The 18,316-nt window shown below is 42.7% G+C and overlaps 2 protein-coding genes across 3 annotated transcripts; one reads left to right on the forward strand and one right to left on the reverse strand.

The window, feature by feature from the left end:
• The first annotated feature begins 1,536 nt into the window (after window positions 1-1,536).
• LOC118408925 (HEAT repeat-containing protein 4-like) lies at window positions 1,537-12,282 on the forward strand. 2 transcript variants are annotated; one of them, XM_035809786.1, is made up of 17 exons: window positions 1,537-1,726; window positions 2,088-3,003; window positions 3,422-3,544; window positions 4,017-4,160; window positions 4,403-4,608; window positions 4,773-4,890; window positions 5,367-5,462; window positions 6,115-6,274; window positions 6,612-6,783; window positions 7,126-7,320; window positions 7,710-7,814; window positions 8,166-8,349; window positions 8,679-8,864; window positions 9,704-9,893; window positions 10,082-10,280; window positions 10,530-11,406; window positions 12,102-12,282. In XM_035809786.1, the coding sequence occupies exons 2-16, from the start codon at window positions 2,100-2,102 to the stop codon at window positions 11,304-11,306; spliced, it is 3,759 nt and encodes a 1,252-aa protein (XP_035665679.1). In that variant the 5' UTR covers window positions 1,537-1,726; window positions 2,088-2,099; the 3' UTR covers window positions 11,307-11,406; window positions 12,102-12,282. The 2 variants fall into 2 exon arrangements, with proteins under 2 accessions (XP_035665679.1, XP_035665680.1); XM_035809787.1 differs by lacking the exon at window positions 5,367-5,462.
• Window positions 12,283-12,411: 129 nt separating this feature from the next.
• LOC118408929 (WD repeat-containing protein 54-like) lies at window positions 12,412-18,163 on the reverse strand. Its single transcript, XM_035809799.1, has 9 exons — window positions 17,880-18,163; window positions 17,540-17,587; window positions 17,037-17,099; window positions 15,725-15,791; window positions 15,437-15,493; window positions 14,191-14,404; window positions 13,746-13,908; window positions 13,549-13,614; window positions 12,412-13,386 (listed from the first exon to the last, which is right to left on the reverse strand). Exons 1-9 carry the CDS (start codon window positions 18,066-18,068, stop codon window positions 13,255-13,257), a joined length of 999 nt encoding a protein of 332 aa, XP_035665692.1. The 5' UTR covers window positions 18,069-18,163; the 3' UTR covers window positions 12,412-13,254.
• Between the last annotated feature and the right edge of the window lie 153 nt (window positions 18,164-18,316).

Genomic DNA, 18,316 nt, shown 5'->3' on the forward strand with positions numbered 1-18,316 from the left:
TCAATAAATGTTATTTTGGCGGCTACAGCGGAATGTTGTCGACGTATGATTGAATACAATATCAATGCAACTACTTGTGATCATGGGTAAGTGGCCCAGATCTACATTGTGTTGAATAAGGTAATTGAATCTCTTCGTCAAGGGACTTACCAAGGTGGATTCGGGTGAATGGCGTTTTGTTTGATCATCTCAAAGCGATACGCTATGCAAAACCGCATACAAACAGTTTTAGTAATTTTTAGAAGAAAAAAGTAGCATAACATAGTTGCAGTCTTATGTGGTCTGCTGCAACCCTACTCTGGTATTACATATATCCAATGGAATTGCCCTGAATATAACCCAGATTTTCCCCCATGATACATATGGGTAATCACAGTGTATGGCAGGGGTTATTGCCCTGCGGGGGGTGTTAGCTCTTACTTCGACGTCAGGTATGCCAAAGCCACGGGATCTACCGCGAGAAAGCAATAAATGGTCATACTGAGTGTACTTAGAGAAATATGGGGGGCGACGGCTGTGTTTTTTCGATAAGCGACATCGTTACATACTTGTGACGAACGGACACCTGCAGATAGATGCGTACCTTGGCGCCACAGGTGTGAGGCCGATAACTTGCCTCAGCGTTCTGCCCCATGTGTCGGCAGTTCTACCGTACAAACAGCCCTGTAGGTGGTGTGTTTGAACGGATTTGGTTCTGTTCTGACTGATACGGACATGGCATTTACAAGCGTGCCGGGAGGCATTTGATTTTCATAGAAACGTGGGAGGTCACCCTGGAGTTCATATACTTCCAAAATGACCCCACAGCATGTTGAAAAGCTATGACTGCAAAATACATGTAACTGCGATTGTGAGTGTATGTCTGAGTGCGTGCGTGTGCAAAGAAACAAACCTTAGAATTTGATTGCACTTTTATTTGTTTTCCGTATTGAAACAATCCACAGGTGTATAAATATCCCTTACTCACTGTATTCGACAGAAGGGTCGAGGTAATAAATGGAAGATTGGGTTCTCTTATTGCAGATGCCGCCTTCTGACGGCTTACCATAGCCCTAGGAATGCACATTTCCTCGCAGCAATCCACCTTTAGTCCCGCCATACATGAATCGCACTGAGCGCTTATGGACGGAGATCTATCAAGATCAAATGTGTCCAAATGTGGGGGATTCCAAAGACCGTGCTGCAGACAGACCGACGTCAGTCTTGCTCTTGGGGCTGCAAACGATCAAATGATTGAGAAGGTTGTAGTCTTTTTTTTAAACGTTGATTTGCGTTGTAGTTCATTCCCTAGTGTCTGCGGACAATGCCCTTTCCTTCTTCTGACGTTCTTTCCTAGTTTTCGGTCATCTGCGAAGCCATTTTCCTGAGCCTTCAGATGGGACCTTACGTCTGAGACGAAATCGTATTGTGGATTTAACATTGTTTATGCCAGAAGATTATTTGTTTGCGAAAAAAAGCGACTGTATCTGCGACTTTGAGATGCAATCAACTGGCTTTATGCAGTTTGAAAGCAATTCAATAGAGGTCGCTTTTGCTTTTGCGACGTAAGAATGATCCTGGGCACGAGAGAGCCGCTCTCGTTCACAGTTGTCGTAGAAACACCCGTAAACAAAAATGGCGCCCAGATAGAAAAGTCTGCAGCTTTGAAAAGTTTGATTGGATAATTTTCAAGTTTCGGTCGCAACTTCAAGCAAGCCGTTATGCACGTGGTTTTGTATATTTCATCGTAAGTATTACTAGATTGCATTTTGGTTCAAAATGTTATGAGACCTCAGAAATATGGTAGGTTTTTCGTGTTAGCAGCGATTGACACAAACGAGTGTCCAGCCGCGTAAAACTATTACCCAACTGCAGTTCAATGCATAATCCTGCAGTCTACACATAATTTGTTTAAGGATTCGAAAGGTATTGCAAAGACTGGTCGTAATGCACATATATCTTGACCCATCCTAAAAATGCGTGATATATTTATGAACATTGTACGGTAAAAATTAAAACAGTCTTCTCATCAATCACTCAAGCTGTTTTCTCCTTGGTCTCATGTAAAATTTTGCCCGCTTGAGAAAGGCCTTTTCCTCATGTTGCAGAGTCTTCGAGTGATGAAGAGTGCCACCATGTCTACCAGTCAGCACCGCGACTCTATCGACCGCCCCACCAGCTACCACCCCCCTCCTCACCCCCCTCCCTCCAGCTACCATGGACCCGGGTCTGTGGACCGTCCGTTGTTCCCTGTGGGGTCGGGGATCAAAATACCACAGATTGGTGACCATGCCCCAGCTGCACCAAGTAGTCCCTTTGTCCCTGTCACCTACCTCACACGAGAGAAAACTGACGTCCCTACAGCGTACCTGAAGAAGATTAGCTGCGACTTGACATTCACACCAGATGTCGTCGAATCGCGTGCCGTGCACACACTTCCGTACAGTTCAGATAGACTGAAACAAGTGTTGGACTATCGTAACATCATCAAGGTAAAAACAGCTAGGTCCAAGATAGTGGATGGACGACACGACCGCAGGGGCCTGGACACCAAACATCTGCCCTGTCACCTGCAGAGGAGACATCCTTATAGGTTAAGACCACTGGGAAAGAAGGAACAACAAAGGCAAGAGAAAGATGCACAAGATGAAGAAGTTACTGAGCCTGAGACAACAGCCTTCCTTACAGAAGTGAAGGAAAGAAAAGGGCAGAAGAAAGGGACAGATACTGGTGATGTTGCAGAGGTGAGGACTGAAGGTGAGATGGCGGCTCCAACACCTGTCAAGACAAGGGCTCCACATGACTGGGACGAGTACGTAATGACCAAGCTGAGCCGTGGCACGGCGCGGTGGATCGTACGGGAGAGAGTTCCTGCAGGGGAGCAGAAGGAAAGGTTGGACAGTTTTCTGGTGCAGAGATATGGGAAGAGGCCAGAATTTGTCTACAAGGAAGAAACGTCCCTAAGTTTGAAACAAGATCGCTCCAAAAAGAAAGTAACAATAAAGGAACCGACAAAAGGAAAGGGTAAGTGAACTCATAAACACAACATGTATTCAAGGCAATTTTTCCTTAGCTGATGTCAAGGTATTGTGCACAGTAACCCAAAAAACAACAACTGATGAGTGTACAGCTGGAGTCCGTACTATATATGCTATATCTTTCAGGCACAGACCATAAAGAAATATTGCAGGACTAAAGAATTAGTACTTTTAAAAAAGCCTATGCTACACACGATCCTCTGTGCTCGTTTCCTTCAGATGCTGTCCAATTAACAACAGCGATCACCATCAGTGGTTTCAAATGTTTCAAAGACAAGTTATTGTTAATATCATAGAATTAGCGCATTGGTATTATTGTATTAGGCTGTGATGTTGAAACTATCCAATTGTCATCCTGCCATGTCCACACTAAGTCTCTGAAGTGTGTACTACATCATCCACAGGTACAGCACCGACATCACCAGAGTCCAAGTCTGTTGTGCCCTATGAGGACCCCAGCCAGACTCTGGGCACGTTCTACCAGCTTCCTGGCAGACATTCCAAGAAAGTGGAGTACAGAGAACCAGGTGAGTCTTGTCGCACATTTTAAAGTTTTTAAAAAGAAAGGATTCAAAGTATTGTACATCCATAGCCTTTTCAGGCTATAGGGCCAGTGGGTTGTTATTCTACGAGTAAGGTATTGGAAGGCAGAGCCCATATCTCTCCTTCCATCGCCTTTTACCTTCCCAACTGAAATCGAGTACCCATTTTTACACCTAGGTGGGGTGAGGAAAGTCAAGGGACTTTCCAAAGAACACAACATCTAGCCAGGAATCAGACCTTCGACCTCTTGATCTCCCATCCATTGACCTGTCTACTCGGCTAGCTATTTTAAGGCCATTTAATGGAGTATAGCTTATATTGTTGTAATGATAAAAAATAGCATCGTTAATCCAACCAAGTGTACAGAAATGTTACCCATTGGATTGTTCGTTGGAAAGGTTGTGCTAGTAAGCCAGGTGGTACTGCTAGTTTATCATGACTACTGTTGCACTTCAGGAGCGACCAACAACACAGCAGATGTGGTGCAGGTGAAGCCATTAAAGCCGCCGCCCCCGCCTACATTAGAGGAGCTCCTGAACCCTGCACTGGAGGTCTTCATCTACAGAACCACTAATCAGTTTGAGAGGGAACTGCTCTCTGGTGGGTCCAATTTCCAGATTGAGTTTTCCTCTGATTTACCTTGACTGAATTACTAGTATGCAGTTCCCCCAAAACATGTGCAAATATAGAGTGGAATTGGTTCAGGAGGTAATGTTACAGGCTACAAAGCATCTGCCCAAGAAGATCTGTTTCAGTGACTTGAGTTAAACATTGATACATGTCTAAATTCTGAAACAAACAAGCCAGACCATAATAGGTGATGTCTATCCTCACACCTACAGGAATGGCAAGCCAGGTGTACCAGAAGACTGGAGACAGACACAGGATCTTCATGGACAGCCATGCTGAGTATAAGACAGAGCTGCAGACCCAGTACCCGCCGGACCCGCTCATGTGGCTGTCGGAGGAGGAGAGGGAGCAGGCCAGGAAGCCCACCAAGATCATCAAGGGCCTGCAGCGCTGGACAAAACTACCAGAGCCTGCAGATGTGAGTCAGCTGGGCTTAGAGCTAGCCTTATCTTAGAAATAACAAACTGTACTATCTCTTCGTACTTTTGTTTTGACGGAGGCTTATAGGAAGCCATGGTGGTTAGACGTGCAGGAGGCACTGTCCGTTGATGTTAATGTCATACTGACACCCTGTTTTTCCAGTTTGCATCAGAAGGGGGCGTTGTTCCACCCAAGCCGGAGGACACGTCACCAAAGAAGCGAGACGATGGCAAACAGAAGGCCCGAGAGGAACGGGATGCCGACCCACTGTTGAGAATAGGTAACCACCCTGGCAGTCTTAAGCTAAGGACTGTTGCATTCTTGGATTGTAGAGTCAGGTTTCTCTATTGTTGTCACATTTATGTCCAATTGCCTGGGTCTTAGAGACACTATAATGCTGTTTTAATCTACCTTTGTACATCATCCACTTCATGTTCTTTTCCATCTCTTTTTCCACATTGCTGTCTAGAGGAGGATGGATAAGGATCATACTCGGTAAAGGCATGGAAGGATGGATGAATGAGTGACAGGTGAATGGCTGAAGACACAACTTTCATTCATCTTAAGGTTTAAAGTGGATGTTCTGTCCATCCAGACCTATGATCCATTTGGAAACCTGTTGGTTCGTAAATCTCTGTGTAAATTCAGATGGATGGATCTGTCCAGACGGATGTATGCATGGACAAACGGATTTTAGGACAGAAGGATGGATGGACCTCTTTATACCTTCCTCAAACTTCCCTGTAATCCTGTCAGATCTTACCGATGTGCTGAACCTGCCCCCGCTTCAGCACTTTGGTCCCAGGAAACCTCCCTCTGCAGTGAAGCAAGTCTCCTTACATTACAACCACCGTAGGTTCAGCAGGGAAAATGTCATAAAACATTTAGGATGGCATCTGCCAATGTTTCTCTAATATTCATTATTATGAATTTGCCTGATAATCAAATTTGATTTCTTTTCTGTTCCAGATTCCCTAGAATGTGTTAGACGTTAAGTGGTTTATTAGTGTTTGAATTGTTCCATGAACGTTCTTTGTGCTGTACACACTGTTTGCTCCTCCTGTGCATGTTCTGTTGCTCCTTTGAAGTGTTGGCTTTCTGAAGCTTTATATATACTGTGACCTCCAGTTTTATAGAAATAACACACAAGCTTTGCAGACAGCGGCAGCTGGTTCTACATTTTATCTATTTATTTATTCATCTTTTAGGGTAGTCCCTACAGTTTTCAAAAACTGATTTCCAAGGGAGCCCAACATTGCATTACACTGTGTTACGCTGAAGGGAAGTTATACTAGGCTTGAAAGGCAAAATAGAGATACAGATTAACCAAGTCTCCATTTAATGTGAGAACCATAGAATATTGAAACCTCACTGTTCTTATGCTAAGATGGAGAAAAATGAAGACCTAGTGTAGCAAATTATGTTGCACAGCAGGAAAAGATGGTTCCAGTACCTGACAGTTTGGGCAGATATTTCAGACTTGCTTCTGTCCTCCTGTTTCCAGTTGAGGAGTGGCGAGACAAGTTCTACCTGAAGAACCAGTGGCAGGACTGCACCATCGACGACCTGCTGAAATCCATGGAGGATGTACACGAGATTACACGCCTCATCGCCGTGACCGTCTGCTGTCGTGCTGCAGCCCATCGGGCTCTACCAGACGATGAGTATGGATCAGCAAATCTTGTTTGTTTGTTGGGAAAGTTTAAAATTGTGTAGCTTTGTGTAATGCTAGTTCACCTTTGCCCACTTTATATATATATATATATATATGTCCATTGTTTTTTAAGACGGTATAATTTCATGATACCATGTTGAGCGATTTTGAAAATGTTGCAGTTTGATGCAACAATGGAAAAAGGTTACCCCATCATTTGAAAATAATTCTGTTTGATATAAAAATGGATATAGGTTGCCCTGCAGATAAAGGTGAACTAGCATTAAACTAGGGAGAAGTGAAACCAAAAGAAGCATGGCTAAACTTCCCTGATGTTTTCCCTGCAGCTTGTCCAATGAGTCCGGCATGGTTGTGATGAAGGCGGAGGTAGGCCCCAAACAGGGCGTCCTTCCCATCAGGCTAGTGGAAGGAGTGGAGCGCCTTCTGGAAGATCCCGTACTTAAAGTACGCATGGCGTCGGCCATCTGCTTCTACACAATGGACAAGCACAGCGACAAGGTGATATATATATGCACTGGTCATGAAACTGTCATGGTATCAAGCCTAAGGGAATGGATGACAGGTAGAAATTCTACTAAAAAAGAATTACAAAACTTAAATCTCCTCATTAGTCTTGTAACCCCCCCCCCCCCTTATGATATAATGTTCATCTCATATTCATTCAGTACGAAAAGCTAACGTTACACATTCACAGTTTTCGGAGTATGGCTTCATGAAAAAAAATGCTGAACAGCAGCACTTTAAATCATCAGATCTAACAATATTTGCGGGTAGAGTAAACCATTGCACCATTGAGTTAACTGTAAGAGCGAGTCTAAACCCTGTGTGTTCCTCCCCCAGGCGAGAGTCATCCTGTACAGCATGCTGCAGGAGGGAGGCCCGGCCCAGCGCTGGTTGGCGGCGCAGTGCCTGGCCACGGCAGGGGAGGTGGAGCCTCACATCGTCAGCGAGATCGTGTTCCAGCTGTTCAACACCAATAGCGACATGCGGCGCGACCAGGCCATCATCATGCTCAGCAAGATGAGCCAGAACACGGTACAAATATACGCCAAAATTTGTCAACTTTCAACTGTAAATCACTGTACCTAATCTTTTTCTTCAGGTATCTGTCTTACATTTCACTGTCTAATTACCTGCTACCTTTAATCATTATCTATATTTTGACTAGTTGCTCCACAATGTGCCGAGTATCACTGTGCAAAAGTATTTGTGCTTTAATGTGAAAGCTAAAATGCACATCAAGTTTGTGTTTTAGAATGTTAATGTAATGTCTTTAGCTTTGTATTTGTGGTCAAAATATGATACAGACAAAATATTTCACAGTTGTTTAAATACATATTATTGAAATAGGTTTGTGTACAATTGTAACAGCACATTGTTCCCCTAGTCTAGTCAAACTGACTGTATTTGCTGTTCTCTTCTAGACACTGGTACACTCCATGCTGGCAGAGCAGCTGAACAGCAGCAGCTGGACCAGGCGTGTGCTGTCCTGTAAGGTCATCCCCAAGCTGTATGGGCCCATCAACAAGGTAACAGCAGAAAGCTAGCTTTTCACAGGACAGGAGTTGTTTCCTTTCAGCACACAGGTTGAAGCATTTCCTGGGCTGTATACTTTGTGTACATGAACATGATTCAGTAGATCCACCAATATTTCCATTTTGTACATCTACCAAACAGGAGATAAAGACTGCTTGGTCAAACTGAGATTTTTTGCAAGGAATTTGTTTCACTAACTCTTTTGGTATAATGTTATTTTATCCTGGATTTTTCTATCTACCCATTCCTCAATCAATCCCGAACTGAAACATAGACACAGTCACTGATGTAGTCAGTTGAGCTCTTGTTGCCATAGTAACAGAGGTGACCCTGTCCCTCCTCAGGACCTGATGCACAAGCTGTCCACCCTGATGTGGCATGACTGGAGCAGTGAGGTACGTAAGGCCGCCGCACAGACCCTGGGACGCACAGGTCACGGGAAGGAGGTCCACAACAACCTGCACTCACGTCTCACCAACGGCAACGAACGAGAGAAAATCGATGCACTGAACAAGATCGGCCACCTGGGTCCGTGAAATTGCACTTCACTTCCCTGTACATTAATTGAGCCAGACTTCAATTCACCAAAATATTTTTTTGCATGTAGAATGTAGTGATTTGGACCCAATCATTACACAGATGGAATCATGGCTAGATATCTGATAAACTCCAGTCTGTCAGCAGCAAGCTGAATTCAGTTAGATGTCATGTTTTATGCTATACATGTGCACCTCTGACTGAGAGTCCTGATGTTTCACCTCCTGTACATTAGCCTGCCTCATTGCCCTGTTCAGGAGGTCTCCTGCATTCTTTACTGTCCTTATAACACCACCTTCTCCTCATACCTTCTCATGCAGGCATCATGACGGCCCGGCTGCTCCCCCCGTTCATGGAGTGCTTCCAGGACCCGTACATTTCCGTCCGGATCGAAGTCTGCAACACCGCCGGGCACCTCCGGATCACGGACGACGCAGCACTCAACACGCTCCTGGAGATGGCGCAGTTTGACCCCTGCTGGAAGGTCAAGGCACACGCTATCCATGGTCAGTAGACAGAACTCGTTTAATCAGCCTAAGAGCTAGTACCAGTATTTGTCTTTGAATCCATAATGGCTGTCACATTCAGCATGGTAAAGGGGTGGTGTGTAAGAAGTCAGAGGGGCGAGTAGAACAGAAATAAACAATATATACAAATATCCCGACCGACCCGGGAATCGAACCCGGGTCCTAAGGATCACAACACTAGCGGTCTAACTGATCGAGCCAAAAGCCTGACAGGCGTTTGGCATGGCCAGTTAGCACTACTTAAACCCCCCACTGTTACACTACTCCCCCTCTTCTTCTCAAGATTCGTCCTCGAATCTCCGAGTTCGAGCACCCTGTGGGCAGGCACATCTCCGGCCTGTTATCCACCAGGGCCACGTCGGGCGCCAATGTAAGAAGTCAGAGGGGCGAGTAGAACAGAAATAAACAATATATACAAATATCCCGACCGACCCGGGAATCGAACCCGGGTCCTAAGGATCACAACACTAGCGGTCTAACTGATCGAGCCAAAAGCCTGACAGGCGTTTGGCATGGCCAGTTAGCACTACTTAAAGCCCCCACTGTTACACTACTGTTACAGGTGACTGTCCAGTGTTTTTTTTTAATCTTATTTATTTCATTTATTCCCCCCCCCCCTCCTTGTCATTAATTACCCTTTGTTTTGAGGATTTTTGACAGTAAGTATTCAAAAGAGAAACTGTGCATACATGTATCTAATGATTTCCTGGATGCTTCACATGAAAGGTAACAGTTACTGTGTTAAACTTCTGCCAACATTTGAGGACTAATTCTTGTCAGTTGGACACAAACCCTAACTGTCCTTACTTCTGCATCAGCCCTTGGTCAGATTGGGATGATGACTGAAGAGATCGTGGAGAAGCTTCTCTGGGCGCTGAAGTACGACGACACGCCCGGCGTGCGGGCGCAGGCGTGCCGCGCCATCACGGAGCTGGGGCTCCATGATGAGGACGTGATCGCTGTTCTCCAGGACAGGACCATTGTAGAGCCTGACGACATTGTCAGAAGGTAACTGAACAAAAGGCTGTTCTATTTCAACCATTTTGTTCAGAAGTTTTGCCCTTCGAGGGGGGGGTTAGAAAAGCTGAACACATGATCTTATAGATGTAAGATTTCGATGTTGCAGATACATGTTGTATGTACACTGCTGACATATCAGTAATTGTGGTAACAGTAGCTGTCTTCTCCCAACACAGTGAAGTGGTCGAGGCTCTTCAATCTCTTGGGCTCACTCCCACTGGGGACCTGGAGACACTTCAGGCTATTAAGAATGAAGTGGGGAGGCTGTGCACTAGGGGGAACGTTGCTGCCAAGATCACTAAGAAGGAACAGCGGGATGACAGGACTGAGAACAAAGGCCGGCTGTTGTCGTCAGCAGAACCTCCAGTCACAAAGGTAAGGACAGACTTCTGGAATCTTTTGTAGTACATACACATGTACATGATCATGAACCAAGACATGAAGGGTGGAGGTTGAAAACTAACCAGCACTGGGAGTAGGATGAACTTTTATCCACACAAGACAGTCAAGACTTTTCAAACATTACAAACAAGTGATTTAGTTGGGACTACAAGATACATGTATAGAGAAATGGTTAGCATTTAAAGTGATTCATTGAATAACCAATGCTCCTATTTCCATCAGGAAAGAGCCGTCACCAGTAGGTCCAAGAGTCGAAGCTCCGCCCACCCCACTATCGTTGTTAGCGAGGACGGTTTGGACCGTATGGACACGCCGTGGAGTGTGGCAGATGCTGAAATCCGAGCTCTAATGCAAAGAAGGGCCAGTGCAGGTCTGAGCCCCGAGGGTCATCGTGCAGTACCGGACCAGTCCACTCCAGAGGAGGGGGAGAGTGGCGAGACCCACTGGACACAAGTGCAGACGTACCACGAGGTGGTAGAACCAGCCGCTGGGGAACCGCCACGGGAACAGCAGGAGAACGATGTTCAGATGCTTGTCATCCAACATGAGGACACCACCGTGTCTGAGACTACCGACACAAGGTCACCGATAACCGATAAGGAAACGGTCGACAGAACTAAATCTGCATCCAAGATGTCAGAAGGAACGATCAAGACGGTAACCTCACAAACAACACAAACAGGACAGTCTGTGTCGGACCTAGAGTCATCAAAGCAGAGTGTTGGTGGTAAAGCAGAGGATAAATCGGGATTAGCAAAGTTACCAGCAGAAATGGAGGAATCTGACGTGCCTCCATCAGAGGTTACAGGGTCTGTAATGTCAGCTGCTTCTCCTGAGGCTCAGCAAGGAGAGGAGGATGGAGAAGATGGAGATGGTGATGGAGAGGAAGGAGAGGATGAGGAAGAAGGAGAAGAAGTGGTGGAGCAGGGGGAAGATGAAGATGCTGATGATGAAGATGATGGTGAAGATGACGAAGATGATGATGACGATGATGGTTAACTGGTCCTTATTTGTGGAAAAAAGCTTGAGATTAATCCTGTACCATCACAATGATGTAGCAGTATAATCCAGATTGTATTACCCATATTTTGTAGTAATTTTGAGTCCATTCCAAGACACCGTGCGGATGTTTGTTGCTATTGTTTAGAATTGGTTTTAAAGTTTTGTAATTATATGTCTAGGACATTTGATACTTCAGAAATATTTTTAACACTGTTTAACTTTATAAATATTTCCCTGGTCCTGTAAAACTTTGGAACTATTCATGGTGTCGAATTGGATACTTCTAATTGTTTCTAAATAATGATAACAGCATTCTACCATTATTTACCATTTTCTACCATTTTTTGTAAATGGTTCAGTGGGCTGGGAAGATAGCAATTCACACATCCTTGCTAAGTATGGTTGGGTGCCATGCAACAATGGCCCACCACAAAGGATCCACCAGTACCCAGCAGTGAAATCTAAAAATATACACATGCAACAATAGGGCTTACTTTTATGGGGGCAATAAACTAATTTTACCATTTGGCAAAGTTTACAAATGTTTGTAAATATTTGTAAATCTGAAATAATCACACAGAGGTTTCACAATTATTCCAAATAAAGATATTTTTGTACAGTTACTTTTAAAATGTTTCTAAAATATTCGGAGAAATTCAAATAAATGAGTATTTTCTTAGTCAATTTTTTGAAAAGAATTTAATCATCATGGATCAGATATTCTTTTATTCAAAATTATTCAGACTAATTATAAATATCGCCTAAAAACCCTCATGGTGTCTTGGAATGGACTCTACCCATAAATTGACATAATGCATTAATTCAAATGACATGCAAAATAGGATACATACAATTTTCATGCATACAAGGTGCAGCAAGTTATATTTTATAAGTCAAATACTATGTACTATATTTTATCCTGTGGAGATTTGTATGATAAGAAATAAATGATTTCTTTTCTGTACAACTTGAATCAAAGTTGTTTTTTCTAAAGAAGGTATTACCAAGGAGCTTGGTATTACTATTGCAGTCTATATAATGTGCATGTCAGACTCAACCAGTTAAATTCCATACCATAGAATACCAATACATGACAGGAAGGTGAATTAAGATACATGTATTTTATTTTTACAGTTTTATATAAGATATACTTCGTCACCACAGCTTGAGCAGCCTGTAGTACATTTGACACAAGGACTTATATGACGAGGTAAAACCAACTGAAAAACTGCAGGGACAAAAATATTTTCATTTACTACAAAATAACACATTAGCTTAAAGTACACTGGACACACAAACATATTACACCTTGGCTCTCAGTTCTAAAGCAGTCTACCAGATATTCTGGTATTGGTCCCAAAGTCCCATCTACGCCTGATCTACTGTTCACTGAAACTTCCACCGTGTGAAATGATCAACTCCACAAGTATATTATTCCAACATAAATAGTGGTGCAACAACCAAACAAGAAAACATACTATACATAACTCAGACACTTGTACCAACAAAGCCAGTCATGGTGCTATTTGTCAACTATTCACTTTCTTGTTTACACAAAAATGAAGAATTTGATTAAAGACTATCCCAGGCCACTTTGTGATTCTAGTGAGAAAAATATTTGTCTCATCACCATTTCAAAGATGCTCGTTTGTAGATGATATCCTAATGAAAGGCCTTGCTCTCTGAACCAGTCCATTGATTCCAGGTCAATTTTTCAATATGACCACATCACATACTGCATCTAAAATGAAGAAATGTTTTCAGATGTAAGTCAATCTCTAGACCAATAGCATCTTTTTTCTTAGTCTCCATGAGGTGAAAATTTTACAAACTGTTCTGGTTAAAAGCCAAAGGGATGCTATCTAACATCCCTGCATGTTCTGGAGTTAAAACCTTGTCACATGATTTGTGAGACACTGACAGAGTATGTTCTTGCACGTTAAGTTTAGTTCTGCACATAGTAGATGATCTCGTTTGTGTCGTATCCTGTCACAGCGAATGCCTTCCCATCGGGACTGGTGAACTTGCCTCCACACAGCTGTATGTCTGTCACACACTCCGAATGAACATGTTCGACCTACGTAAAAACATTACACATTAAAATTGTAACCAAAATCCTGTCCTGAGCTATGAACATAATTAAGACAAAGCAAAGGCACATGTACCAGACAATAGAACTTGGACTTGGTAATTTAGCATCAACTACATGTATACCTTTTGGAACCTCACATGTACTTACCTCTGTTGTGTATCCCTTTTTGAGCTGCCAAATGCGGGCATATGAATCTTCACTTGCTGATATTAGCTGCAGAAAATAAAGCATGGTTTCAGTGCCGCATGCAATACATAACATTATATGGTATAAACTCTTTATTACACTGCATGCACATGAAACAAGGTCCAGGCCACACATCAGCACCAATCCACAACACTTACCAATCCAGATTCTGGTAACATGTCCAGAGAGCTGATCCAACGAGCGTGGGCACACACCTCAGCATGGATGTTACCAGTTTCTGCGCCAAAGAGGCGGATGTGACCGGTACTGTACGCTGCTATGACTGTATCCTTCCACAGACATACGCAGCAGGCTGGGTTCCTGTTGGAATACCGAGGGTGACAAGGAAGTTATAGCAACTGGCTTTTGCAGAACAACATGAATGTGTGGACATGGCGACAGTTCCCATTTTAATTCAAGATTCTGACTTCTGGGCTGGTAGCTCCGGCCACTCCCAGGATAAATAAAGGCAGCTTTGAGGTGAAAATTTTCTGACCACAGCAAAGCTATAAAATGGTTTAATAACATACATTGGAAATCAGATATATGCTAGTTGAAGCAAATATGCCACAGCATATTTTTTATTCTTATTAAAAGACATACCGGCTCCCGGAGATTCGTGTCACTTCCACAAATTTTGGTCCTTTCCACACGATGATATTTCCACTGTCGTCAGCAGTGACAACAGTGTCACCCGTGTGCCCAGTACTGGTGATGTCAGTGATAGCTGAGGAATGACCCTTCATGGTCTCTGTTAATGTCACATTCGGACCCTTGGGAGGAATGTTGAAGCACAGCACATTGCCCGAGGAAGTACCTAATATGTGAGAGGCAGAAAAAAATCCATCTTTATCACAAATGAAAGATCGAAATGTTGGTTGTAATTTCATTTTTCCGAATCATCACAAATTCACATCGCCCAATTGTTTTTTTAACAGATATTCTCAATTTTAACGGTGCACACACCAGTTCTTCCGCGACAGGGGTCCGAGCTAGTGCGCGAGAAAAAAGTGACGAAAGGCTTCCGAGGGTCCATGTTTGAGTTGACATTTCTCATTATTTCCTGCGAAATGACATTAAACGGTTACATGGCTGAAAAGCGTAGGAAATGGTGTGTTTTCGGTGCAAATTGTGTTTTGGTCCGCGTCTTACTTCCGGGATATTCCTACGCCTGAATGTGATTAGGCTCGTGACCTAGATTAACCTCTGAAGCGCTGTGTTAAGCCTAGTTGTAATGCCGCGCGCCGTGGACGATTAAAAAAACTGTAGTACTAGAATTTTCTTTATAATTAGCTGGATTACTCGTTAGGTTTTCCTCTTTCTGACAGTATCAGTCGTGTTTGCCGGAAAAATCATCTTCATGTTTTTCTTTCAATGCCAAAATGCCCGATTTTTTGCATTATTTTTTACATGAAAATAATGTTTTTTCCCTCTAATTTTTTAAAATCAGAGAAGTTGAAGGATCGAAACTTAGTTTGTCTTGTAGCTAAAGGAATATGCTTTCACCAGATATACAGTTATTTTGCTTCAGGATAATTCCCTGGTAGAGCTGGTCGCTAGACTTTAGGGTATGCCGCCTCCAATTGAAACCCCAAATAAACTGGTGTGTGCCCCCTTATGCACATACAGCTGCATTACATCAAAGCAAAAAAGACATCCCATCAATATGTTTACAATTACACCTTTATCTTCAAAATTGCAATTAAAATTTTCTTCTTCCAGGTCAACTATGTCCCATTCACAAATTATTTCCTTCCCAACAAACAAATCATTTTCCTCTCCAGTACACTTCCATGATGTCCATGACATGAGGTACGATATCCTTGCCAAAGCAAATAGCTTTACTAACCAACACAGATGAGGTTCCCTGCTACAGGTGCAACACCTCTTGCAAATGTGCTGTATCCTGGGAGGGAAAACAAGTACAATTAGGTCACACATTCATGATGGAGGAGAGAGAAAATTGCAGCCAGTTTTCTGAAAAGTGTTAAATGACATCCTGTATACCACCCATAGGTATTGCTGGTGCAGTCATTTGTGGTCCAAGAGATCTGCTTAATGCAGCATAGGCTCTACTTGAGTGTAAATTGTATCTTTTGTTATAATACAGGCACCATCAAATGTACTTATCACTTACCACTGACGCTCTCTGCAGCTCCTAGGGCATGCCAGAACACCATGATGGCCCCGTCCTGTTCAAATATCTGTCAACACAAACAGCAGCAATTCACATCTACTTTGGTCTTTTCAATATATATTTTATTTCTCCATAGGGTGATGTATATGCCTTTGGTTCATTTTCTATATGCCAGAGTAAAAGGTCTTTGATTTCATATTTCATGAAGTAATGCACTGAGACATGAAACTGCAGTGTGCTTCTATTGCACTAGGGGGCATTGCTTCAAATGTGCCATATGACAGCAATTACCTATATTTCGGGGACTGAGACTCGTAGTTAAGGCCATGTTGATTTGATTATATGGATGACATCCTCTGATCCTCCCAAACTGATGCGAGCGAGCGAATAAAAAAAAAGTTTGGCCAAAAAAAAAAGTTGCCTTCAGTATGAAATCAAAGTGGCCAGGAAGGTTGAACAGAGGACTAAACACACATAGTATGGTTTACCAACAGTTAGGTGTAGGGACCAGTACATCATACGGGTGCAAAACATTTTTTTCTTGGACCATTCTGAAAAAAGCAGACCTGAAAAAAAATCAGAGGAACAGGTTTCGCCAATTACAAAATGGACACACTATGTCGGCAGGCATTTGGGGTCTTACCGGGGGCCAAGAAGACAACAAGAGCGAAGTCATGTAGAGTTTATAGTCAATTGTACCAGGTTTCTACAATCAAAGGTACAGAGACAGTTAGCCTTTATCATATGGAGATAGGATTTTAAAATGCCAGTGGGAGTCTAATAATCCACCAAACAGATTCCTTTGTAGCAAAATTGACCAATTACCATTGTTTTGAGTATTGCCAGTTCTCAAGTTTCCACAGACGGAAGTTCAGGTGGAAATGATCCTCTGGACCTGAATTTTCTGTACTGGTACCTCCCCCTGGCAACAATAGATTTTTTTTTTCTTTCTGCCCTTTCACATCTTTGAATTTAGATTTATTTTGGCATTCTATGGCATTAGTTATCTGTTTTCTGATACTTTTTTTTTCATTCTACGGAATATTTGTGCTCATTTTACAGCGGCTTTGCACAATTTATTGTGTGGTTGAAAACTTTTTTTTTTTGGAAACGGCCGAAAATTGGTGCGACCGCGGATGTCATCCATCATACTAGTAATCAAATCAATATGGCCTAAGTGGTTAAGTGAACTTTTTTTAAAAAGATTTGCCAGAAAGTTGTCACAAATGTAACCTAACTTTGTACATGAATATATGACGTGAACTCCAACTGGTTATTCCTAAGGTTGCTAAACAATTAAAACAATACAAACCTGCACTCCCTTCTGTGATGTAATGACAAGCAGGTTTCGTGTTGCCAGTTGACACCATTTGGCCTGAAAATGATTGCATAGTAGATTCATTGAAAGTCCTATTCTATAATTCTCATAACATTGCTGTTGGTTAAATCACAGCTTCATTATAAGCCTTCATAGTATGATCAAGGAGCTTATAAACCTCTGTATTACTGCTGGCTGAATCTTTCTGCTGCTTTGTGGTTAGCAAGCAAAAGTATTGAGCCAGTGGTCACTACAGAGGATGCTATCAAGGCCAGTGCTACCTGAGCTTTACTGTACGATACTAACTGTTACTGTTCTAGCAGAAAGCAATTAAACGGAAAAATATTAACAATTGTATAATTAAGGTAACAAGTCTTGAAAGCAATCTACGATGGATGCAATTCAGTTTAGATCTGCTATGTCTAAAGAAAGGGTTACTCAAGGGCCTGAAGGAGGTATTGTATGGGTTTGAAAAATAATTATTTGTTTGGTCCCACCTGTAGAACCATGGACCCTGTGTGCTGTCCAGCCTCCCGGCAGGTAACCTGTATCAACAATTGGGAACTGCAATGAGTTTGAGGATAACTGCATACTCAGTATACATAACCAGAACACATCAAATACATACAACCATAAATCATACCAAAAGGCTGCAAATGTTTTGTTGATAATTTTGGCCTAAAAATAACGTTTTCAAAATGACCCCAAAACACAAAATTGTAGCGATTTCAGAATGAATTGGGATGTTTCTTGACACCGTTTCTCAGATATCAAAACTAATGTGAGGATATTCAAATCAATTTGATGATCAGATGATGATGGAAATATAGCACCCACCTGTCTGTGATGGAAATTCTGCTGCCCCTCCCCTGTCACCGGCCCCGACACCGTCACCAGGTTTACCGCTGATCGGTGCACCACTGCATGGGTCGTCAGGTTCTTCTCGGGGATGCGGTTCAGAGCAAGGTTGTTGCAGAGTGCACTAGCACTTCCGCGGAGAGGAATCGTCTTGCTTTTAGAGTACATGTTGGTGTTTTGGGTGTTACACAGGTGTCTGGCGTTGGTTTTCCGCAGGAACTATGTGTTTAGATTAGTCCCCGCACGGCTTCATGGGATTGATTTAGCTGTTCAATATGAAGTACTTACTGCCTAAAATATTTCTTCCCATATATATAAATCATCAGTATAATGAAAAAGAAAACAAAAGCCAACATACAAAGACAAATCATAAAAAGTAATTTATCTTCATTTAATTCATTTTTCATACTTTATAT

Source organism: Branchiostoma floridae, unplaced genomic scaffold, assembly GCF_000003815.2.
Source record: "Branchiostoma floridae strain S238N-H82 unplaced genomic scaffold, Bfl_VNyyK Sc7u5tJ_517, whole genome shotgun sequence".
Classification (NCBI taxonomy): domain Eukaryota; kingdom Metazoa; phylum Chordata; class Leptocardii; order Amphioxiformes; family Branchiostomatidae; genus Branchiostoma; species Branchiostoma floridae.